Source organism: Cervus canadensis, chromosome 31, assembly GCF_019320065.1.
Source record: "Cervus canadensis isolate Bull #8, Minnesota chromosome 31, ASM1932006v1, whole genome shotgun sequence".
Classification (NCBI taxonomy): Eukaryota; Metazoa; Chordata; class Mammalia; order Artiodactyla; family Cervidae; genus Cervus; species Cervus canadensis.
The window spans coordinates 18,242,487-18,267,210 of record NC_057416.1 but is presented as its reverse complement, the minus strand read 5'-3'; the positions used below and the strand labels follow the sequence as shown (position 1 = coordinate 18,267,210).

The window sequence follows — 24,724 nt, the reverse complement described above, 5'->3', positions numbered from 1 at the left end:
AGAGGCCACTTCTGAGGCCTCACATCATGTATAGATGTGAGAGTTGGACCATAAAGAAGGCTGAGCACCAAAGAATTGATGCTTTTGAATTGTGATGTTGGAGAAGACTCTTGAGGGTCCCTTGGACTGCAAGGAGATCAAACCAGTCAGTACGAAAGGAAATCAACTCTGAATTTGGAAGGACTGTTGCTGAAGCTATAATACTTTAGCCACTTGATGCTTAGAACTGACTCTTTAGAAAAGACCCCGATGCTGGAAAAGATTGAGGGCAGGAGGAGAAGGGGGCAGCGGAGGATGAGATAGATGGATGGTATTACTGACTCAGTGGACATGAGTTTGAGCAAACTCCAGGAGATAATAAAAGACAGGGCAGCTTGGTGTGCTGCAGTCCATGGGGCCACAAAGAGTTGGACGTGACTTGGCAAGTGAACAACAAGAGAGAGGCCACTGTCTTAGAAGTTAGTAAAATAAGCAATTATTGTAGAAAAATACATATCTGTTTCTAGTGTCACCAGAATCATTTGTGACCTCACAGAAATGTTGATAAGGACTTCTGTGTTCTAAGGTTCAGGTCATGGTTGTGAGTGTCATATGGCCCTCTTCCCAAAGTCTAGGATCGTTGTCCTCTACTATATTTTATGTAGGTTTCATACTCAGTACCAATCTTGGTATTAATAGCAATAGCTGACAGTGGATATGTTGGTTTGGATCATTGTCTGCTCTTGGAAAAAGTGTGTGTCCTCCAGACCAAATAGGATCACCTTCAAAATCCCTGCATATTTTCCCTGCATATCAGTTTGCTGATGAGACAACATACCGGAGCCCAGGCGAGGACAGTAAATGCAGACATGTGTCAAAGAACAAATATGAGTGGATTTTTTCATCAGTGAAAAAAACCTTCTAGAAATGAGAGTAAGGTTATCATAACCATTTTATAACAGGAACGTATCTTTTAAAATGTTTTAAGGGAAAGGTATTAAATTTTCAAAAGTAAGCATCAAATTATATTATGTTAGATGCAAGTATCTTATTTTTTCTCATTCTTCTGTTGCCACTCCACTTTCTATATCGGCCTGTCTCCACAAAAACAGATTTTACAAAATAATGGGATTCTTTTTTTCTTTATTGACTAAGCAGTATATTATACACCTGCTAGGAGTTAATAAATGTTTGTTTAATAATGACTCATTAAATTGACCCAGTATGGTCTTACATTGGTTTTTTCCCATCTTGTTATATTTCTGCAACGTTGGTTTTGAGTTAGCTTTTGCAATCAGTATTTTATCAGTCGTGCGTAGTTAAGACTGTTTGCAAAGACCATTGCATAATCTGTCAACTCAGAGAAGAGTTTCTGACGTCTGCATTTCTGTTACTGAAAAGCAAATGAATACTTGACATGTGGCAGCTCTGTTTTATTCCCTCAGGGCAGCATAGGAAAACTGAACATGAAATAGGAGAGAGGCAGTAGCAGTCAGATCTTCACTGATTAAAGCTTTATGTCTTTGTAAACAGTTCTGCTTCCTGTGTAATCTGGATTGAATTAAGTTCAGTTTTATACTGACAAGACGAGGATTATTCACTTATTCATTTTGGGCAACTTACAGAAAAAAAAGTTTTCCCTGTTTTTAGCATTTCAAAGAAGGTTTGTTTATTGGTTGACTTGCTTATTCTTTATTTTTATGTTACTTTGTGATTAATAGAAGTTTCAAAAATAACATGGTGACCATACTACCAAAGAAGGGATTAAAAATAAATAAAAGCTCACCTACAATCCTATCCTTTTGTTTTTAGTTTTTTTTGCTTCCTTCCAGATCCCTTTGCAATAGATTTAAAATTTGTCTTTTATTCATAATATTGAATATTAATTAATCACTTTATTAAGAGAGTGTTTTATTTGTGTGTGTATGAGTCACTCAGTGATGTCCAACTCTTTGCAACCCCATGGACTGTAGCCCACCAGGCTCCTTTGTCCATGGGATTCTCCAGGCAAGAATACTGCAGTGGGTTGCCATTCCCTTCTCCAGGGGATCTTCCCAACCCAGGGATTGAACCCAGGTCTCCCACATTGCAGTAAGGATACTGTTTGAGCTACTTGGGAAGCCCTGTGTTTTATTTAGTTAATGACTAATAGTTATGCCTCATTCTGTATATCAGCTGTTTCCTAAAGTTGTGTATGAATTGTCCAATTTTCACATTATCTTAAATCATGACTAAAATTCACCAGTGGGTCTTCGTTTCTGAGTACTTTTTAGTTGGCAGTTATTCCTAATTCTTGATCTTTGCACATCTCTTGTGTAAAAACACTTAAATGGTACCGAAGGTCAGCATTTAGTAATATACCTTCAGTTCTCCTCCTCGTACCTCAGTTGGCCTTTGTATAACTTCAGCTTTTTACTTGGTTTTCCTTTAAGCAAGACACTTCTCTCCCTTATCTTCTAGATGTGTTATAATAGAAATAACTATTTAAGGACTACCTACGGGTAGAAATTGATACACACTTGACTTACGGAAGTTTGATAGATTTTGACTTCGGAAGCGCAGATATTGGCAAATTGGAGATACATCTCTATTTGTGAGTTTTTCGGCAACTATTTGTGAAACGCCCTTCTTGGCACTCCTTCAGGTGGTTTGGAAGAGGCTGATGTGTAAAACTTTATTTTTACCATCAAGGAACTTTTCACTCATTTTTGTTTTTCTCTTTGATTTTTTTCTCTATATCCTTTGAATCAGTCGCTATCAACATCAAGGACTTGCATTTATATTCATGAATGAATAATGTTGGGTGAGTTAGCTTTTTATCCTAGAGTTAGCATGAAACTAGACTATTCACATCCCAGAAATTTGTTCTCTTAGGAGCACAAGTCATTGAGATTCAGTATAGAAAACGTGGGGCTTCCCAGGTGGCACAAGTGGTCAAGAACCCGCCTGCCAGTACAAGAAACGTGAAAGGTGTGGGTGTGATCCTTGGATCAGGAAGACCCCCTGGAGGACGGCATGGCAACCCACTCCAGTATTCTTGCCTGGAGAATCCCATGGACAGAGAAGCCTGGCAGGCTACAGTCCATAGGGTCACAATGAGTTGGACACAACTGAAGTGATTTAGCAAGCATGAATAGAAAATGTATTTTATTATTTTTAGTATTTTTTAATGAAATACATTTTGATAATAGTTTTCTTTTATGGAGATTAAGTTGAGGAGACTTCCAGAGTTTATTTCTTAGGATAGAAAACTCCCAAGTTCCTCAGAGGAGTTATCAAGCTGTGATCTCGTGAGTTTAGGTTATTGACAATGATTATAATGAGATTGAAAGGATAACAGTCTCTGTAGATCATTGTGCAGTAGAACTGGTAAACGTGACTTTGAACTTCTAAAAGTTAAATACATTTAATTTTATTGACTGGGAATCTGTATATACTATTATATTCCCTATTCTTCAGTTATTTCCTAGTCTGCTGAGTTATATGTCTTCATAGACAAGGCCATATATGGCCTTTTAATTTTTATATTTCTTTTTCACATAAGTTGTACATATTCATTGGAGATAAATTTAGAAACACATGATAGCAATATAATACATATTATATGAAATACATAGAAGTAAAAATTAGCCTTCCACCCAAAGGTCATTACTGTTAATATTTTGGTATATTGTGCTTCAGACTTTTTATGTAATATGTATATTTTTCCCCTTACTCAATCCATACTTTGTTTTTCAGTGTTAGATTATTGGGGCCTGTAAGGTGTGGGGAGTAAGACTTTCTATCTACCTCTTTCATTCCATTTAAAAAAGAACATATCATACTAGGCATGGACTTTGGCTTTATTTATTTACTTAGAAATCATAAGTAAATATAAATAAACATGTGTTTTATTACAAATTCATACTTTAGGCATAATTGAATAGCAGTTTTATTTAAAAATCTCTGAGCATGTTTTGGGCTTCCCTGTTGGCTCAGTTGGTACAGAATCTGCCCACGATGCGGGAGACCTGGGTTTGATCCCTGGGTTGGGAAGGTCCCCTGGAGAAGGGCATGGCAACCCGCTACACAGTTCTTGCCTGGAGAACCCCATGGCCAGAGGAGCCTGGTTGGCTACAGTCTATGGGTTGCAAAGAGTCCGACATGACTGAGCGACTAAGCACAGCATAGCACACAGGATGTTTGGGGGGAAATTTTTTAATTCTAAAAGGTTCAAGTGGCTCTACATTTAAATGAACAGAATGAAGTGAAAGCAGAGCTCACAAGTGATTGACAAAGCTGTAGACCACATAATGATGATGTTTTTACCTACTTTTAGGCTTTGACTAGACTATAAGTCCTGTAAAGCTAGGGGCCGTTCCTGTGTTTCACACCATTCTAGACATAATCTTAGGAGTGTAGTCTAGATACAATCCCTGGGGTGTAATAAGGCCTAAAACATGTGAGTTCAAGAAATGATTGAAGACAAGACAGAGAGAAACAAAAAGATGAGGTGATTTACCCCTTTGCTTGCTGCAAGGATAAATGAGATATCTCTTGGAATTTATTTCTATTGACATAGCTTTAAAAATTACAACAACAGGGACTTCCCTGGCCCTCCAGTGGTTAGAAATCCATGCTTCTAATGCAGGGAGTGTGGGTTCAAATCCTAGTTGGGGAACTGGCATCCCACATGCCAAACAGCCAAAAAGCAAAACAAACAAAAGACAAAAACAAACAAAAAGCTGTGTAAAAGTTTCTATCCCAACATGGTTTAACTAAATTTTCAAATAAAATTATCTATTAAAAAGTTGCAATAGCACACAAAAATGGCAAATCCTTTTAATTGCCCATGGTTCCAATTCCTTTGCCCCCCAAAAAAGCCACTTGGGGCAGTCCCTTCTAAAAGACCACGTGAAAGTGCACTCAGAAAATCACAGCTTGGGCTTATTGCTTCCCAGGTGGCGCTAGAGATAAAGAACCACCAGCCTGCCAATGCAGGAGATTCGGGTTCTATCCCTTTAGAGATGGGGATTCCCTGGAGAATCTCCCCAGAATTCCCTGGAGAATCTCCCCAGAGATTCAGGATTCCCTGGGTTGGGAAGATGTCCTGGAGAAAGAAATGTCAGCCCCCTCCAGAATTCTTGCCTGGAGAATCCCATGGACAGAGGAGCCTGTCATGAGGTTGCAAAGAGTCAGACATGACTGAAGTGACTTGACACAGTGTATTTAACCCTCCTGACTGCTCCGGGCCATACCTCCAGCATCAAGTTAAAAGCAGTCAGGTGCCACAGCTGCCGGGAAGCTGGGCAGGGAACTGGAGAGAGGATTCCAGACCAGCTTTTAACGCCGTCCCTTCTCTTCCTCAGGTTGCCGTCTTCAGAATGATTCCCTGTAGAGCAGCGCTGTCTTTTGCCCGATGTCTGGTCCGGAGGAAAATCGTCACTCTGGACAGTTTAGAAGATACCAAACTGTGTCGCTGCCTGTCCACCGTGGACCTCATCGCCCTGGGGGTGGGCAGCACGCTGGGCGCTGGGGTCTACGTGCTGGCCGGGGAGGTGGCCAAAGCGGACTCTGGCCCCAGCATCGTGGTCTCCTTCCTCATTGCCGCCCTAGCTTCCGTGATGGCAGGTCTTTGCTACGCGGAATTCGGGGCCCGAGTTCCCAAGACTGGGTCTGCCTACTTGTACACTTACGTCACTGTTGGAGAACTGTGGGCCTTCATCACTGGCTGGAATCTCATTTTATCTTATGTGATAGGTATGTTTCCAAAAACTCAACCTAATTGGTTAGGATGGTAGAAATAACACTCCTGAGTCAGCGGCCTTAGGGTTTTGTGTAGGGTCTGCTTTAACTAGCGCCTAGGCGATCTGAGTATATCACTTACTCCCTGTGTGTCTCATTTTTGTGATCTCTCAGTGACTCCTAATCACAAAATTCGGTGATTCTGCTTTTTTCCCTGAATATGTCCCTTAGTGAACTTGAAAATCTGTTTCTTAAAAGACAACAGTTCTTTAATGCAAGTAAAGTTACCTGATTCCACAGTTATGGACTTGAGCATTTGCTTGCTATTGTGAGATGTTATATGTGTTGAAAATTTTCAATTCTGTCTGAACTAACTCATGTTTGTCCTAGAATAGAGGCGTACAAGATGGTATTAATTTTCTCCCACTGACCTTGTATATTCTGTGGTTTGGAAGGAACATCAAGTGTTGCAAGGGCGTGGAGTGGCACTTTTGATGAACTTCTTAGCAAGCAGATCGGTCAGTTTTTCCGGACATACTTCAAAATGAATTATACTGGCCTTGCAGAGTATCCAGACTTCTTTGCTGTGTGCCTTATATTACTTCTTGCAGGTAAGAAAACCAGTTACACTTCTCCCTAAGGCGAGCCAGATTAGTTGTCCCAGGAAAATAGGTTACTGCTGAATTTTGGGCTGAAGTGCCAGGGCTAGGCAAGATATTTACACACAGAAGTTACTGTTGGAGATCTGTGGGCCTCGTCACTACCTAGAATCACATTTTGTCTTATGTGATAGGCATGTTTCAAAAATAAATCTAGGGCCTCCCTGGTGCCTCAGTGGTAAAGAATCCACCCACCAGTGAAGCAGACGTGGGTTTGATCCCTGGTCTGGGAAGATCCCATATGCCGTAGAACAACTAAGCCCGTTTGCCGCAACTTCTAAACTTGTGCTCTAGAGCCTGGGAGCCCCAGCTCCCGAGCCCTCATGCCCTCGAGCAACAAGAGACGCCACCGCAGTGAGAAGCTGGCACGCTGCACCTGGAAAGCAGCCCACACTCATCACAACTGGTGACAGAGACCCAGCACAGCCAATAAATAAATAAAATGCTGTGTATGCATAAAGAAATCTAAATTATACAGAACTGTAGAAATAGTATTGGTACTTCGGAGATAAATGATACCTGGAAGGCACTAAATAATCAGACAAGGTACATCAATTTTATAATACGAATCGGAGATTTGTGGAAATGGCTACAAAGTTTCAAAATAAGGAAGAATGTAAAATTTGGGACATTATTTCATCTTGTCAGTTACAACTAAAGATGTTTGCAAGCATACTGTTTCTAGAAGAAATTCAGTCTTTCTATTTATGCCTATAGAATGTAGACATCTGGTTGAAAAGGGAGCATATTCAAACCACCTGTCATTTTTTTGATGCAGACATTATGTAAACAAACATACTTGATGCTAGAATTTTCCCATTTTCATCAGTTGTGTAGCATAGTGGTTTAGAAAGGCAGAGGATTTAGAATCAAGAGTGACCAGGTTTTCAGTTCTACTCTGCTGCTTCCTATCTGTGGAACATAGGATGACTTAATCTTTCCATGACTTAGTTTGTTCATCCATAAAGTGAGGATGTCAGTGTTTATCTGTGCAAGCTTCTTGCTTGATGCATAGTAAGCACTTAAATGGCAGGCAGTTTCATTTTGTAGACACAGCTCATCCCTGCCTGATATTTATTTTAATTATTTGAACATTTTCAATTTTGATTGTCATTCTACCTTGTACTCCTGCTAAACCCATCAAGCATTGCACTAAGAATAAAGTTCATGTCTGTTTCTACTTTCTGCTTGATATACTCTTGCATTCCTGTCCAACCTTATCTCGAGTTACTTTCTCCCTCTCTTTCTATAATTTTTGCTTATAAAATTATATAATTAAGGAACTTCCCTGGCAGTCCAGTGGTTAAGACTTAGCCTTCCAGTGCAGGGGTTGAGGGTCTGATCTCTGGTCGGGGAAGCTAAGATCGGACATGCCTCATGGCCAAAAAAACAAAACATAAAACAGAAACAACATTGTAGCAAATTCAATGAAGATTTTTTAAAATGGTTCATATCAAAACATATTTTAAAAATTATATAATTAAAAATAGCTTTGCCCCTTAAAATGTTAGCCGTTAATTTGGTGTTTTATGCAGGGACAGGGTTAGTGACATGAACAAAATTTATGGGTCCTAATTATTTGATATTTTCCTCCTAATGTCAGAAAAAATTGCATCAGTGGTTTTTCCACAGGTGTTAGGCTTTGTTTGTTTGTTTTGGTTTCTCAACAGCCTAGTAACATTAAATTACTTACACCACACTTTATTTAGGGATGGTTTCAGTGACCTTAAATATTCAGCTTTAATCTCTAAATGATGAGAAGCATGTAGCTGTGACACAGTTCCCGTCATTAAATTCCGTGGCAAGACTCGGGCCTTGGCTTGCGTCTTATGTCCTGAGTTCATCGAGCATCATGCCTTTCTTTCAGGACAGGCCAAGATTACAGGCTAACTTTGTTCTTAGAAACTTTGAAGACCAAAACCTCCTGCTATAATCTTTATTCATATTGTAATGTCAATTGTCTTATCAACTGAGGCTGTTGTTTTTATTAATGATACAAGGGAAGCATAGGCAGAATTTCAAGAGGTAACTGGTCTCCTGGTGGGAGCTGGGGCTTTCAGAATGAGAGCACACTTGGGGTATTGGGAAACAAACCGTGGAAGTGGCTTTGTTATTTTCCAAAGTCTTATAGCAGTATTGTGTGTATTTCCAAGGTGTATAGTTGCATAGTGTTTCCTAATCTGACAGACAATTGCAGAGTCAGCCGTTGTACAGAGAGAGTCAATAATTATACTGACCATGCGGTTTTCCTTTATGTTGCTAATAGAGTTGTATTTTTGTATAATTCTGGGGATGAAATTCAGCATTCTCATCCCTACTTGTATAATTTTGCTGATTTGACATGGGTGGTATACATACAAGTAAATATGTGATTATAAGCCTTTCATCACACTTATTCCCCCAACAGTAAAAGGTAAACTTTCTTTGACCCATAATTCATACCTTATACAGGATGGATTAAAATATTAATAAGATAGATACAATCAGGAAAGGACTGGAAGGAAATAAAGATGAATGTTTTGGGGTTAACATTAATCTTCCTAGAGGTAGAAACTAGAGGAAAAATTTATACTATAAAATTTTCTTACATGTGTTATCAACACTAAGGTTAAAATTAAAATTATTACATGATAATTAGGTAGACCACAAGCAGTGTCTGCCATAAAAACTGAATCTTCTTGTTAACAGAGTAAAATAAAACTCAGCAAAACCTTTGTCATTCTTTTATTGGAGAAATAGGCTAGCCCATATTTCAAATTAACCACATTGTTTTAATATTTGTAATTTGGGAGATACAAAATTGTAGAAATTTAGAACTATAAGGGAACTTAAAAATTATTTAAGTGCATAATTCACTTAATTAATGTGGTAGGTGGAGTCCATCAGATTATAATCGACTCCACATCACTTGGCTTTGTAATCACGGAGCCAGCCCGGCCTGTTGATTTCCTCTTCAACGCACGCACTGCCCGTGTGTTTGCCCCTAGCACGCTTGAGTCTAGGTAATAAATGGCAATAGTATAATGGTCTTCTTTCCCCAAAAAAGTGCATGATGACTTGGGAAAAACATGCTGTATACATGTACAATCAGAGAGCTTATAGCATTATTGTATAAATAAGCTTTATAAATCAGTACAAATAAGAATAACCTAATGGGAAAAAATGGACAATTTCAACTGGCCAAACTTTCTGGAAACTGTTCTGACAGTATGAACCAAAAGTCGTATGTAAAGTGTATATCACTGATATGGTGCTACCTTGTAGAAAATTATTGTAAAGAAATGATTAGAAGGTGTTAAAAGATATTTGTAAAAGGATGATTAGGTCAGTACTATTTATAGTTGTAAGAAACTAACAATGACCTGTTTGTAAATATAGGAGTAAAGTATAGTGTATCCATAGATTAGAAGAGTATGTGGCTGTTAAAAAAAAAATTATATATTTGTTGACATGGAAATGTGTGTGTGTGTGTGTGTGTGTGTGTGCGCGCGCGCGCGCAAAATTCTGAAGAGGAGATTACACTTGATCTTTTATTTTCTTTCTTTTTTTCTGTATTTTCAAGTTACTTGAGTAGGAAATTGATTGCCTTTACAATCAAAATATAAAAATAAAGCTATTAAGAGAATTGATTCAATAAAATCTTTGGAGTGACAGTTGAAGAGTTACTTTGTTTAATGTATTCTGTAAGTAGGAGGCAGAAAATATGATTGAAAGCAAAGAGAAAGAAAATTTTCTTTCAAAATTTTGCAGCCATTAACCTTGAAATTGCTTTTTAAGAATAGCATTTCATTAAAATTAAGTTACTTTACCTCTACCTGGCCCTGCCCACCTGTGAATGATTCCTGATGTTACTAGCACATCTGCCTGTCTGAAATGCTAGGGCTTCCCTTGGCACTAGTGGTAAAGAACCCACCTGTCAGTAGAGGAGACAGGAGAGGTGGGTTTGATCCCTGGGTCAGGAAGATCCCCTGGAGAATGGCATGGCAACCCACTCCAGTAATCTTGCCTGGGGAATCCCATGGACAAAGGAGCTGACGGGCTACAGTCCATGGGTCGCAAAGAGTCAAATACGAGTGAGATGACTTAGCATGCTCCTCTACCCGCCCATTGGTCATAATACCCAGTTCCTAAATGTATTCATTAATTGGAGAGTGTGAAATCTCCCGGCTATGAGCACAGTCTGCATTCTGAAATCTTTAGTTCTGTATACACTTAGGTGACTGAGTGAAAACTCTCCATAGAAAGGGATAGTGTCAGTTAAATATATGAATCCTGCTGAAATAATATCCTAAAACCTGTAACTGTCTCAAACTGCTGTAGCCTTTTCCTAAAGGTGAGGTAAAAATGAAAGCACCCTTTATTTTTCCATAGGTCTTTTATCTTTTGGAGTGAAAGAGTCTGCTTGGGTGAATAAAATCTTCACAGCTGTCAATATCCTGGTGCTTCTCTTTGTTATGGTTGCTGGGTTTGTGAAAGGAAATGTGGCAAACTGGAAGATTAGTGAAGACTTTCTCAAAAATATATCTGCAAGTGCCAGGTAAAACATTTGTTTTTTTTCCCTCCTATTTTGAGTTTTTTTTTTTTAATTTGCCTGCTTTTGTCTTATGTTACATTTTCCTCTAGAACAACAATTCTCAAATTTTTTAGTTCAGAGAACTTTGTGAAGGTCTATTCTATTTCAAGACTCTTTTTCCAGGTTTTCCCCAAAGCACGAGTGTGTAGGTATGTTCACACTGTTTCAAGCTGTGAAACTGCTGATTCTTAACTTCAGGTTTGGCTTTGGGTTTAAGGGAAGAAATGAGAGATCTTAACCATTGGAAGAATGTTTTTTCCCCCAAATGTTTGTCACTTCTAAATACCAATGAGCATTTTTGGATCATGCATCCTTTTGTTTTTCCCTTTGGAGACACCATTTGATTCCACTGCATCCTTTCAACCTTGTAGTGATTTTCATGCCTGATTTTTTTTTCTTGAGGATGTTATTGATTGCATAAGCAGAATTGTCTATACATTTCACTTTAAACTTGATCTCAAAAATGAATTTTCAAATGAAAGTTTTCGTCCTAAGACTTAAGTTTAATATTCAATTTAATAGTCCTATGTGTAAATAAGATTACAGAAGTATCTATTACATGAAGTGATATATATGTTTTTATTTACCTATGTTGTTTGTAGCCATTCTAATGAGGCAAAAATTTAGTATATTCTGGTTTTATACAATTTTTAACATGTAATAAAACTTCAGTGTTATTTATCAAGATTAGAGAATTTTATTTCACTTTGTCACATGTCTTATAGTAAACTTTTCAAATGCTCAGCCTGCTCCGCTATCTGTGGTAAGAGAAAGTCTCTGGTCTTTATTTCAGATCATGGCCCATACATAGGTGGGATCTCTGTTCTCAAAATCCTGCCTGGCTGTAAGTTCCAGCCAAAGTGGATCTGAGCCTCCTGCTCATGCTATTGATCAGCCTCCAGTTGAGAGCTGGCAACTGGTGAGGGAGCCATTGTTGGGAACACCATCATATCCTCTAGGACTGGGTGAAAAAAAATCAGGGTTTACTTTTAGTTTTGTACATATTAGTTTCCAAGAGATGATGAACAGAGTAACCTTCCAAGAATGGAGTTTGAGACAAATCTCTTGAATAAGCAGTTTTCTAGGAAAATGACATTCCACTGTGCTTCTTCTCCTCCTTAGGGACCCACCTTCTGAAAATGGAACAAGCGTCTATGGGGCTGGTGGCTTTATGCCTTATGGCTTTGCAGGAACTTTGGCTGGGGCTGCAACCTGCTTTTATGCCTTTGTGGGATTTGACTGCATTGCAACAACTGGTAAGAGCAGAGTCTTGGCTCTGTGTAGAAGGCAAGAGTGTTCCTTGAACCACATGCGTACCCATGGGTGACAACAGAAGGTCAAGGGAAGAGAGTGGAATTTGGGGTAATAAGGGCTTGTCCCAGACCCAGAAGTGGCCCCTGCTGTGTGGAAAGAACCTTAATGAAACTCTCCGAGCTTTGGTTCCATGTTAGTAAAATCAGGAGAGCAGAATCTCCCCCTCAGATGTTATGAAGGTTGTCTAAGATAGAGTATGGGTGTCCCAAGTGGCTCAGTGGTAGAGAATCCACCTGCCAAGCAGGAGACATGGGTTCTATCCCTGGATCAGTAAGATCCCTTGGAGAAGGAACTGGCAACCCACTCCAATATTCTTGCCTGGGAAATCTCATGGACAGAGGAGCCTGGTGGGAGACAGTCCATGGGGTCCCCAAGATTCAGACACGCCTGACTGACTAAACAGCAACAAAATACATTATGAAAAATACTGTGCAAGCTGTCAGCTACTTTATAAATGTTGGTTGTAATCACTGCCTTTAATCTTTGGTCTGGAAGTGCTATCACTGCTGCTGCTGCTAAGTCACGTCGGTCGTGTCCGACTCTGTGCGACCCCATAGACGGCAGCCCACCAGGCTCCCCCGTCCCTGGGATTCTCCAGGCAAAAATACTGGAGTGGGTTGCCATTTCCTTCTCCAATGCATGAAAGTGAAAAGTGAAAGTGAAGTCGCTCAGTCCTGTCTGACTCTTAGCAACCCATGGACTGCAGCCTACCAGGCTCCTCCGTCCATGGGATTCTCCAGGCAAGAGTACTGGAGTGGTGTGCCATTGCCTTCTCCGAGTGCTATCACAGTGAGTAACAAATAATGATCATGCTTTTAAATTATTTCTTCTTTAATAGGACAAAATATATTGTGATCGTTCTTTTCTCTTTATCCAGTACAAAAAGTAATCATGTTACAGTCACTCCCTAGTGCTTCCTCTGGGTTCACAGTATTGCAGGGCCTTATAATTGACCGTATTTTGGGTATTTCAAATGCCAACTCTTATTAGAAAGATCTCCAAAGTACTATTTTTTTTTAAACTAAAATTTAATATAAATCAATGCACTGAGTAGAAGAAGTTTGTCTCCATGTATTTGGGAGCCTTCATAATTAAGGGCCTGTAGAAGGCCATGTTTAATCTCCGTGGATGAATCATTTTCCAAATGGATTAAGACTGCTTTTCTATCTCTAAACATTTTGTGGTGCTGGAATAGCATGTTTTTTCTTTCTGGAAGGAGGAAACTGACTTGCAGGATATCTTGCTTTCTCTTCTTGCCTCTGGGCTTTGATCTTTTTATGACAGCATAGGACCCTCAAGAAGAGAGAGAACTTCATGTAGCATAGATGGAGCAAGCTGAGAAAACAGAAAAGACAGAAGCTGAGTAGAATTACTGTGAAGCAGAAGAATTCATGTTTTACCTATTCATGTTTTGTTTTTTAAAAAATTCTTTATTTTGTATTGAAGTATAGCTGATTAATAAAGTTGTGATAAAAACAACAACAGCATTGTGATAATTTCAGGTGCCCAGCAAAGGGACTCAGCCATACATGCCCACATATTCATCCTCCCCACCCCCCCTCCCATCCAGGCTGCCGCATAACATTGAGCAGAGTGCTCTGTGCGGTGCACTGTGTCCCTGTTAGTTATCCGTTTTATATGTAGCAGTGTGTACACGTCCATCCCAAACTCCCTAACTATCCCTTCCCTCGACCCTTCCCCCCCGGCAACCACAAGTTTTTTCTCTAAGTCTGTTTTCGGTTTTGTAAATAAATGAGTTCATTTGTAACATTTCTTTTTTCTTTTTTCCATGTATTTTTATTAGTTGGAGGCTAATTACTTTACAGTATTGTAGTGGTTTTTGCCATACATTGACGAGTCAGCCATGGATTTACATGTGTTCCCCCTCCTGATCCCCCCTCTTGCCTCCCTCCCCACCCCATCCCTCTGGGTCTTCCCAGTGCACCAGCCCTGAGCACTTGTCTCATGCATCCAACATAGGCAAAACACTCTCTGACATAAATCACAGCAGGATCCTTTATGACCCATCTCCCAGAATATTGGAAATAAAAGCAAAAATAAACAAATGGGACCTAATGAAACTTAAAAGCTTTTGCACAACAAAGGAAACTATAAGCAAGGTGATAGCCTTCAGAATGGGAGAAGATAATAGCAAACAAAGCAACAGACAAAGGATTAATCTCAAAAATATACAAGCAACTCCTGCAGCTCAATTCCAGAAAAGTAAATGACCCAATCAAAAAATGGGCCAAAGAACTAAACAGACATTTCTCCAAAGAAGACATACAGATGGCTAACAAACACATGAAAAGATGCTCAACGTCACTCGTTATCAGAGAAATGCAAATCAAAACCACAATGAGATACCACGCCAGTCAGAATGGCTGCTATCCAAAAGTCTACAAGCAATAAATGCTGGAGAGGGTGTGGAGAAAAGGGAACCCTCTTACGCTGTTGGTGGGAATGCAAACTAGTACAGCCACTATGGAGAACAGTGTGGAGATTTCTTAAAAACTGGAAATAGAACTGCCATGTGACGCAGCAATCCCACTTCTGGGCATACACATCGAGGAAACCAGATCTGAAAGAGACACGTGCACCCCAGTGTTCATCGCAGCACTGTTTATAATAGCCAGGACATGGAAGCAACCTAGATGCCCATCAGCAGATGAATGGATAAGGAAGCTGTGGTACATATACACCATGGACTATTACTCAGCCATTAAAAAGAATTCATTTGAACCAGTTCTAATGAGATGGATGAAACTGGAGCCCCTTATACAGAGTGAAGTAAGCCAGAAAGATAAAGAACATTACAGCATACTAACACATATATATGGAATTTAGAAAGATGGTAATGATAACCCTATATGCAAAACAGAAAAAGAGACACAGATGTACAGAACAGACTTTTGGACTCTGTGGGAGAAGGCAAGGGTGGGATATTTTGAGAGAACAGCATCGAAGCATATATATTATCAAGGGTGAAACAGATCATTTGTAACATTTCTTTATAGATTCTGTATATAAGGGATGTCATATGCTATTTCTCCTCCTCTGTCTGATCTACTTCACTCAGTGTGAAAATCTCTAGGTCCATCCATGTTACTACAAGTGGCATTATGTCATTATTTTTAATACTAAGTAATACTCCATTGTATATGTATATCACAGCGTTTTATCCATTCCTCTGTTGATGGACACTTAGGTTGCTTCTGTGTCTTGGCTATTGTAAACAGCGCTGCAATAAACTAGTTGTGTTTTATTAAATATGCAGTCTTTTGTTTATGTCTCCTTAGGTGAGGAAGTCCGGAATCCTCAGAAGGCTATTCCTATTGGAATTGTGACTTCCCTGCTTGTTTGCTTTATGGCCTATTTTGGGGTCTCGGCAGCTTTAACACTGATGATGCCGTACTACCTCCTGGATGAGAAAAGCCCGCTTCCTGTGGCCTTCGAGTACGTTGGATGGGGGCCAGCCAAATACGTCGTTGCAGCAGGCTCCCTCTGCGCTTTGTCAACAAGGTACATCGCATTGTCTTTGGGGCAGGACTGCGTGGGTTACTGCAGAGGTAGTTGGTATCCACAGAATTGCTTTTGTATGTTTTAAAAACAATCCTAATAGGAGAAACATATCTTACAACTGTATTCTCTGAATTGTTCACCCAGAATTGCTGTATCGAAATCTTAAGTGATAAAATCTTTTCCCCCTGAGCTGTTAAAAGTCAGTTTTTAAAGATAATGATGGTCCAAGCTTCCGAGGATATATATGGCATTTATGTACATTTATATATTTCCTACACATTTGTATATGTATGTGTGTAAAACTTACTGTAAAACTTGACAGTACTTACACTAGTATGTTTCCCTGCTGTCTTTGGTGTTACTTACAGTGCTACAGACAACTGAGACCTCATGTGCAGACTTGACATTTTCTGCTGTTTTTTTAAAATAATATCAAGTCTGTGTTTGTGAAAAATATATGCTGTGGCATTGTTAAGTGTAAGGTGCTTCTTATTATGAAACATTGAAACTTTTTGTCTTAGCACTGATCAGGGTGAACTTGGTCTAGAAATAGAAATTACTGTTTCAAGTTAATGGTGGAGATTTGTATACATCTGTGTGATAAGAATAGTTGAATCTCAGGTGTTCAGATTTTCAGTAGCTGCTTATTTTAATATTTTATAATTCATTTCTCAAGTTTCCTGAGCTACTCATATTTTAACTTAACATGTGATCATATTTCACTTGAGTGCTGTACTCTAGAGCACTGTTACAAAGGGAAAATTAATCTCTGCTTGATTACTAATTTTTTGAAGTGAAATTTTCCTAAAAGTCTGAAATTTAAAAATAAATCTTTTTGTGTAATTCATCTGCCTAGCTCTTTTATCCCCCCTCAAAATCCTTTTTGCTTTTTTGTATTCAAGATAGTATTAAGCAGCAATTACAAATTACCTCTCTTGGATCCTCAGCCATCTGATAATATTAAGGTTTATTCTGAATAGTTTCAAAAATCTGAACTGTAAAGATACTTTGTACCATAGTTTTAGAAGAGAGACGGACAAAGATTTATCTGTGGCCAAGCTCAACCACGCTTTATTAAAAGATAAAGGAGATGAGTTTAAAAAGTATATTTTACTTATTTTCTCTTAAATTGTAAATTTGTTTTACAACTTAATCATGTATGGGATGATGTAGTCAGTAAACACACAAGTAATTCAAAACAGCTAAAGCAAAAATCATTTTCTTAAACTTCACTCTTGCTAATACTTAATTCAGGCTGCTTCTATATACTGAATTTACAGCGAGTTCATCTTTTTTCCTTTTTCTATCTTGATTATCTTATGCTGAGAATTATTTCAAATTTGATCAAAAAATCATGGTAAAATATATGTAAATGTGTAATTATTGAATAAATGAAGTAACTAGATACTATAAAATTAAATTACTGTCTTTTCTATAATTACATATCAATTTATAAATTTTCTAAGTTAAAAATTTTTTGAATCTAATTACTTAGTTTTAATTCAGTAGTAATCATGGGCCTGCACAAATTCTTTGCAGCATTGTTTTTAGCCTGATAATTGTGCTGAGCAGATTATCTCTGAGAGTATAATAAATTGCTCCATGGTTAATATTTTTAAATACCCAATCATATTACATTTAAAAAATAACGAATAGCTGTGATGCTGAGTTTTATACAGTGACTTAATTGCAGCTCTGTGATGTAATCTTGCATGAATGTGTTTGCCATACTGCATGTGTTTGCTTTTTATTCAGTCTTCTTGGATCCATTTTCCCAATGCCTCGTGTAATCTATGCTATGGCGGAGGATGGGTTGCTTTTCAAATGTCTAGCTCAAATCAATTCCAAAACGAAGACACCAATAATTGCTACTTTATCATCGGGTGCAGTGGCAGGTGAGAGAGAGTTGACTTTTATTAAGTAAAGGGGGATCTTTTTTCACCAAGGATTCTGGGAAAGAAATGGAAAATTAGGTGGTTTTCTGTTTTGACATATATAAATATCAATAACTTCTCTGAATGTTTCCTGTTTTGAACATTTTTTTGGTATAGGTTCTGTACTCTAGTGTGTCCAGTCTTTACCTGTATAGACTCGTCTAGACTAATACTTGTAATAACTCACTTGTGGATTATGAATTTTTCTGTTCTAGTCTTCTGGGTTCCATGTTTCCTTTACCCCGAATTCTGTTTGCCATGGCCCGGGATGGTTTACTGTTTAGATTTCTTGCCAGAGTGAGTAAGAGGCAGTCACCAGTAGCTGCCACACTGACCGCAGGGGTCATTTCTGGTAAGCTTTACAAACATAGGATTCTTCAACATTAGACTTGATCATTTTATGTGCATGCATGGACTTATAAAGCGGGTCTGCTTGCTGTGCATGTAAGTTGAAAACAAAATCACTGATAAATTAGGGTATGAATATTGGGATCATGTCTGCAAATGGTGGTGGCGGTGGTCTACTGAAATTCGTAACTGACCCTTTGAGATTTGTTACCATTTTGTTACCTTAACCTTTGTGCTTCTAACAAATGTACAGTGGTTACAGTGGTTCTTTATCGTGTATCAAGTATTCAGTGCTTTTCAGATCAATGAAACGAGCCCATAAAATTGTATTATCACACACAAAATGTTAATTAAAGAATGATTACTTAATCCTTGAATTGTTAATTAAAAATTGATTCAATATTTTGTTTGTTATCCAGGATATAAGTTGAATATTGCTAAATGGTCATAGGATTTTTGAAAAGCTAAAGTTTACCCATTCTTAATTAAATATAAGAAATATCAAAGATAATTTATACTTGGCCGTTGTTATCACTGCCCTCAGTATGGTGGCTAACCCCATTTCCTGGGCCCATCATAGTTCTTTAAGAGTTACTAATACCTATATTATCATAAACCCCACTAGGAGTCTATTTTTTCTTTCAAGAGCTTTGATATTGTCATGTTTTAAAAAAAAAACAACTCCGGATGCCTCCCTTTTGGCATGTCATAATATCCATCAAAATGCTTTTGTCCAGATTCTTATTCCACATGAAAATTTTCAGATTTTGCAGATTGAGTGAATGACCTTAGAGGTGCTGTTATATGGAGCAAGAGAAGGACTTTAGCAAGCTTTAGAGAAAAAACGGTAAACACTTTTAGTAGTATAAATTCAGACCAAAGATGATAATTTTATCGAGGCTCCGAATTGTTGGGAAATTAGATTACAGAATACTAATATTTAATTATGTATGAAATAGGATTCTTTCAGAATCTTAAGTATTTTCCTAAACAACTGCCCTTTATAAAATGTCTTCTAATAAACTTGGCCCTTTATTAAGATGTATGTTGGGAGGTCAAATTACTTATTTTCTTACTGCTTAAGATGTCTGCCCCCATAAAATGAAGTTTTCACTAGACAATGTAAGGCCTGCTTTATGATTAAACAGTGCATTGCGATATTAATGAAAGTTCATAAATCTTGACAAAAGATAACATATTTTATTTACTCCATAAAAGCTTTTGTTTTTTCCTGTAAAATCTTGCCCATTAATTCTCTATTATGTATTCAGAATTTTTAAAAATTTACCCTTCTTCCTCTAGAAAGAATTTAATTTGACAGCATAATAAGATATTGAAATTAATAATTAAAAGAAGATAATTTTAACATTTTTAGTGCACTGAAACATTCAGTTCACTTCAGTCACTCAGTCGTGTCTGACTCTTTGCGACCCCATGAATTGAGCACGCCAGGCCTCCCTGTCCATCACCAACTCCCGGAGTTTACTCAAACTCATGTCCATCGAGTCGGTGATGCCATCCAGCTATCTCATCCTCTGTCGTCCCCTTCTCCTCCTGCCCCCAATCCCTCCCAGCATCAGGGTCTTTTCCAATAAGTCAGCCCTTTGCATGAGGTGGCCAGAGTATTGGAGTTTCAGCTTCAGCATCAGTCCTTCCAGTGAACACCCAGGACTGATCTCCTTTAGGATGGACTGGTTGGATCTCCTTGTGGTCCAAGGGACTCTCAAGAGTCTTCTCCAACACCACAGTTCAAAAGCATCAATTCTTTGGCGCTCAGCTTTCTTCACAGTCCAACTCTCACATCCATACATGACTACTGGAAAAACCATAGCCTTGACTAGACGGACCTTTGTTGGAAAAGTAATGCATCTGCTTTTTAATATGCTATCTAGGTTGGTCATAATTTTCCTTCCAAGGAGTAAGCATCTTTTACTTTTGTGGCTGCAGTCACCATCTGCAGTGATTTTGGAGCCTCCCCAAAAAAGTCTGACACTGTCTCCACTGTTTCCCCATCTATTTGCCATGAAGTGATGGTACCAGATGCTATGATCTTAGTTTTCTGAATATTACATTTTTGCTATTTTGTAGTCTCACTTCTTGCTTGTTTTTAACTTAGATCAGAAAGCTTGTATGGATAATTTATCACTTTCTTCTGTTTTGGCTTCCTAAAACAGGTTATCTGTGATTCTTACAAGACACATTAAAATTGTAATCTAATGTATAGCTATACTAGCAATGGAAATTTTTCAAAATAAGGCATGGGATGTATTTAAGGAAACAATGTGGGACTTCCCAGTGGTTCAGACTTCATCTTCCAATCCAGGGGGTATGGGCTTGATCCCCGGTCAGAGAGCTGAGATCCCACATACCTCAGGGCTGAAACACCAAAACATAAAGTGGAAGCAATATTGTAACACATTCAATAAAGACTTTTTAAATGGTCCACATAAAATCTAAAAAAAAAAAAAAAGGAAAAAATTATGTGCTATTTTAGAAGGGCCACGGGCAGGCATATTGGTTTAGCTGAAGCCTTCTTCTACCTGCAGTGCAGGAGACCTGGGTTCAATCTCTGGGTTGCAGATCCCTGGAGAAGGGCATGGCAACCCACCCCAGTATTCTTGACTGGAGAATCCCATGGACAGAGGAGCCTGTTGGGCTACAGTCCATGGGGTCCAAAGAGTCGGACACGACTGAGTGACTTACACGCACACACACCACTTCTACCCAGTAGTTGTAACATTGCTAAGTTAACCCGTCTTTTAAAAGAGTAATGATCCTATTAGGTTAAACCATGTGAAATTGCTGGGGTTTATTCAAAAACAGTCAAATGCTGATCTATAAAGCTGAACCTAAATGATTGCCCCCGTCTCATAGGACTATTGAATTGAAGATAATTTGAGATCATAAAGAGAGAAAGCATTGCTGAGATGTCTGGAGTGCCACATGAGTGGGGTGTGATGTTCTCTACTTATTATGATAAGGACGACTATTTGGTAAATTCCAGTTAATATCGTCACTAGTTTGATGCTTCATTGGAGAAAAAAATTGCAAGCTGCAAGTTAACTATTCAACTATGTGAAGTATACTTTGCCTCTTAACATTATTAGGGCTTGGAGGTAGACCCAAATGGTTTAAATTTAGTCAGAGTGTGTGGTTTTAATCAGGATAGGATTTATATTCTATCTGAAGCATAATTTAATTGGACCTTATCCTGTCCAAGATATAACTCAGAATGCAGATGGAAATTAAAATGGTTATATAACATCTATAATGAAAGCTCTTCCATTTGAATTCTTTTATTTATGTATTTATTTAAAAGGAGCCTGCCAGTATTTCCTGGCAATGTTTTTTCTTCTGAAACATCAAAGGCGAATATTCTGTCATACAGTATTTTCACTCTTTGTCAAGGCAATATTTTTTAAGTAATCAAAGTAGATGTATTTTGTACTTGATAGATCGCTGAGGGGTTTTGAAGTTTTATTAGCAGTGTGTATGACCTAAGGAACATCTTATTAACTGTGAGAAATATACTTTCTATGCTTTACTTGACTTATCATCGGCACTAAAACAAAAAATTTCCCATCCCTTGTCTCTGACTTGGCATCAGCTGTGTGGAATTTTCTCACAGGCGCTCTTCTCTCCCCTTCTTTCTTTTCCCCAACAGCTGTGATGGCGTTCCTGTTTGACCTGAAGGCCCTCGTGGACATGATGTCCATTGGGACACTTCTGGCCTACTCTCTGGTCGCGGCCTGTGTTCTCATCCTCAGGTGGGTTGTCCTCCTTGCCGGATGGGTCTGAAGCGTGTGTGTCAGTTGGCACCCAGGAAATAAAGACAGTTAGGGCTCACTGGCCTTGTTTGCGTGGAGTTAGGAGAATCCCAGAGAAAAAGGGGCCTGGTGGGCTGCCGTCTGTGGGGTCGCACAGAGTCGGACACAACTGAAGCAGCTTAGCAGCAGCAGCAGCTGTCTCTCAGAAGTGAGAAGCCATGGGCATACAAATGTGAATACGAAGCCTATTTAGCATACTTGGTCCTTAAGCAAATAAATACAGTTGTTAATTATCAATAGGTTGGCCTAATCTATGTGAACGACAAATTCTCATAATGCATAAAAACACTTTAGAATACTGTATTTTTAGTCCTGGTGATGCAGCTGCTAAGCTCTCAGGCTAAAGCTTTAGTCTTTATATGAATGGCCGCGTCCCTTTGCTGTTGGCCTGAAACTCTCAGAACGGTGTTAACTGGCTGTGCTGGCGCTCAGCCTCTCAGTCGTGACCGACTCTTTGCAACCCCATGGACTGCAGCATGCCAGGCTTCCCTGTCATAGTGTAATAATTAATAAATAAACAATAAATTCCTACTGTATTCATGGGGTCACAAAGAGTCGGACACGACTGAGCGACCGAACTGAACTGAACTGTGTAGCACAGGGAACTATATTCAGTATCCCATAATAAACCATAATGGAAAAAGCATATGAAAAAGGACATATATAAACTGAAACACTTTGCCGTACGCCAGAAACTAACACAGCATTATAAATCAACTATACTTCAGTTAAAAAATAGAATAATTATATAAGAGTACATTTATTCAGTAGACTGTTCTACAGCAAATAAAATGATATTTAATTATATGGAGAGATATATTAGTTTCTGGATGCAAAGCTACATGTAGTATCTGAATTTATTTAACTAACATACATTTACACACAAAAAATGATTTTTGCAAATATATATACATATTTGCATTTTTAACTGGCTGAAATTGTAATAAAATGCTAACAGTGATTCACACTGAATGTTATGGATGGTTTTAATTTTCTTCTGCTTGCTTTTGTGTATTTTTTCACAGTGAACATATTTCTTCTTCAGATGGGAGACAAATATTACTTTTAAATTTAAGCAAAAGCTTCTCAGAAGATCGCACTGGGGAGACCAGGGCAGATGTTGGGAGCTAAAGCAGGCTGATATCTTGACACCAGCCAAAGAGGAAGGGGATCAGTAATAAAGGAGAATGGGTGGGAGGTGGCTGATGAGGGAGATGAGACTGGAGGCAGGCTGCAATGAGACCTTCCAATACCAAACTGAAGGCTGCATATTATATTACCCTGTGCGTGCGTGTGTGCTAAGTCGCTTCAGTCGTGTCTGACTCTTTGCGACCCCATGGACTGTAGCCCGCCAGGCTCCTCTGTCCATGGGATTCTGCAGGCAAGCGTGCTGGAGTGGATTGCCATGCCCTCCTCCAGAGGATCTTCCCGACCCAGGGATTGAACCTACGTCTCCTGCGGCTCCTACATTGCGGGCGGACTGTTTACTCCTGAGCCACGGGGGAAGCCCCGGTTACCCTGTAGCTGATATTTAACCAGGGTTTCTGTTAACAGGGTTGCTGTGTTCATGAACGGCATCTCCCTTGAACATAGATAATTCCAGAGTAATCATTTATTGTCACAGGTGCCTCACGTTAAAATGTAACTCTCTTCGGCGTCTAATATATATAACTTTCTAATCAAGTGGTTATCAGGAAATTCGGAGTTGCTGCAGGTATTTTGCTGAGCACGTGTGTGTCCTGCCTCAGCAACCCTGAGGCTGCAGCCACAAGACTTGTGCATTTACTGCACCAGCTGTGAATGGAAATATCTCCGTTAGAGTTTTAGGTGCTTGTTTCATTTGGACCAAGTGTCTGTTTGAGAATAAAGACACACACTTTTACTTGGAATAGGTACCAGCCCGGCTTATCTTACGAGCAGCCCAAGCATTGCTCTGAGAAAGAAGCTCTGGGATCGTGTGCCAACAGAACCTCCAAAAGCGAGTCTCAGGTCACCATGCTGCCAGGACAGGGCTTCAGCCTGCGAACCCTCTTCAACCCCTCGCTTCTGCCCACAAAACAGTCTGCTTCTCTCGTCAGCTTTCTGGTAGGATTCCTGGGTAAGTTCCCTTCACCATATACATTATAAAGACCCAGTGTGTTGGGGGTGGGGGCGGGGTGGAGCAGGTATGATGTGAAAGAGGATGAAAGAATATGTTAGCACTGCTCTCAGTCCTGAAATGTTCACCTAAGGGGTCACTGGTCATTGAGACCTTCCTTATGTTAGCAGGATAAGTCGATGGTATATTGGTAATTGAAGAAGAAAAGAAGAAATTCCCTAAGGCAGGGGTCCCCGCCCGTGGGATCTAATGCCTGATGATCCGAGGTGGTGGGGCTGATGTAATAATGATAGAGATAAAGTGCACAGTAACTGTAACACACTTGAATCATCTGCAAACCATCCCCTACCATCCATGGAAAAATTGTCTTCCATGAAACTGGTCTCTGATGCCAGAAAGGTTGGGAACTGCTGCCCTGAGGTGAGGGTGGCAGAAGTACAGAATTGGTCCATTTCGTGAGCCGTGAGGGTTCTTCCTGTGGGAAGCGAAGCACCCCTGCCCGTAGCTGAACTGGGACCCGGGGAGCGTGGGAGGCCGTACCGCAGATCCTGCTTGCTCACCCACAGTTACGTAATCAAGCGTATTTTCAGCAACATTTATTGATGTGCCAGGAACCCCCCCTGGGCACTTGGGATGTCAGGAAAGATGGTTCTTGCTCTCATTGGACTTTACAGAGCAGCCGCATTGGTGGCGAGCTAAGGGCAGTACAGCTTTATCTGAGAGCGCATGGTAGGGACCCCTAATTC

At 39.3% G+C, this 24,724-nt stretch overlaps 1 protein-coding gene across 4 annotated transcripts in view; it reads left to right on the top strand.

The window, feature by feature from the left end:
* The window catches only part of SLC7A2 (solute carrier family 7 member 2), a 71,877-nt gene that overhangs the window by 36,181 nt on the left and 10,972 nt on the right, over nucleotides 1–24,724 (top strand). For 3 of the 4 annotated variants that reach the window (XM_043454193.1, XM_043454191.1, XM_043454194.1), the window contains 8 exons: nucleotides 5,328–5,718; nucleotides 6,159–6,314; nucleotides 10,734–10,899; nucleotides 12,058–12,191; nucleotides 15,549–15,771; nucleotides 17,527–17,666; nucleotides 21,718–21,820; nucleotides 23,773–23,978. In XM_043454193.1, the coding sequence (XP_043310128.1) occupies nucleotides 5,343–5,718; nucleotides 6,159–6,314; nucleotides 10,734–10,899; nucleotides 12,058–12,191; nucleotides 15,549–15,771; nucleotides 17,527–17,666; nucleotides 21,718–21,820; nucleotides 23,773–23,978 (1,504 nt within the window). In that variant the 5' untranslated portion in view covers nucleotides 5,328–5,342. Of the gene's footprint in view, nucleotides 1–5,327; nucleotides 5,719–6,158; nucleotides 6,315–10,733; nucleotides 10,900–12,057; nucleotides 12,192–15,548; nucleotides 15,772–17,526; nucleotides 17,667–17,920; nucleotides 18,058–21,717; nucleotides 21,821–23,772; nucleotides 23,979–24,724 lie in introns of all 4 variants that reach the window. The other variant, XM_043454192.1, reaches the window with a different exon arrangement.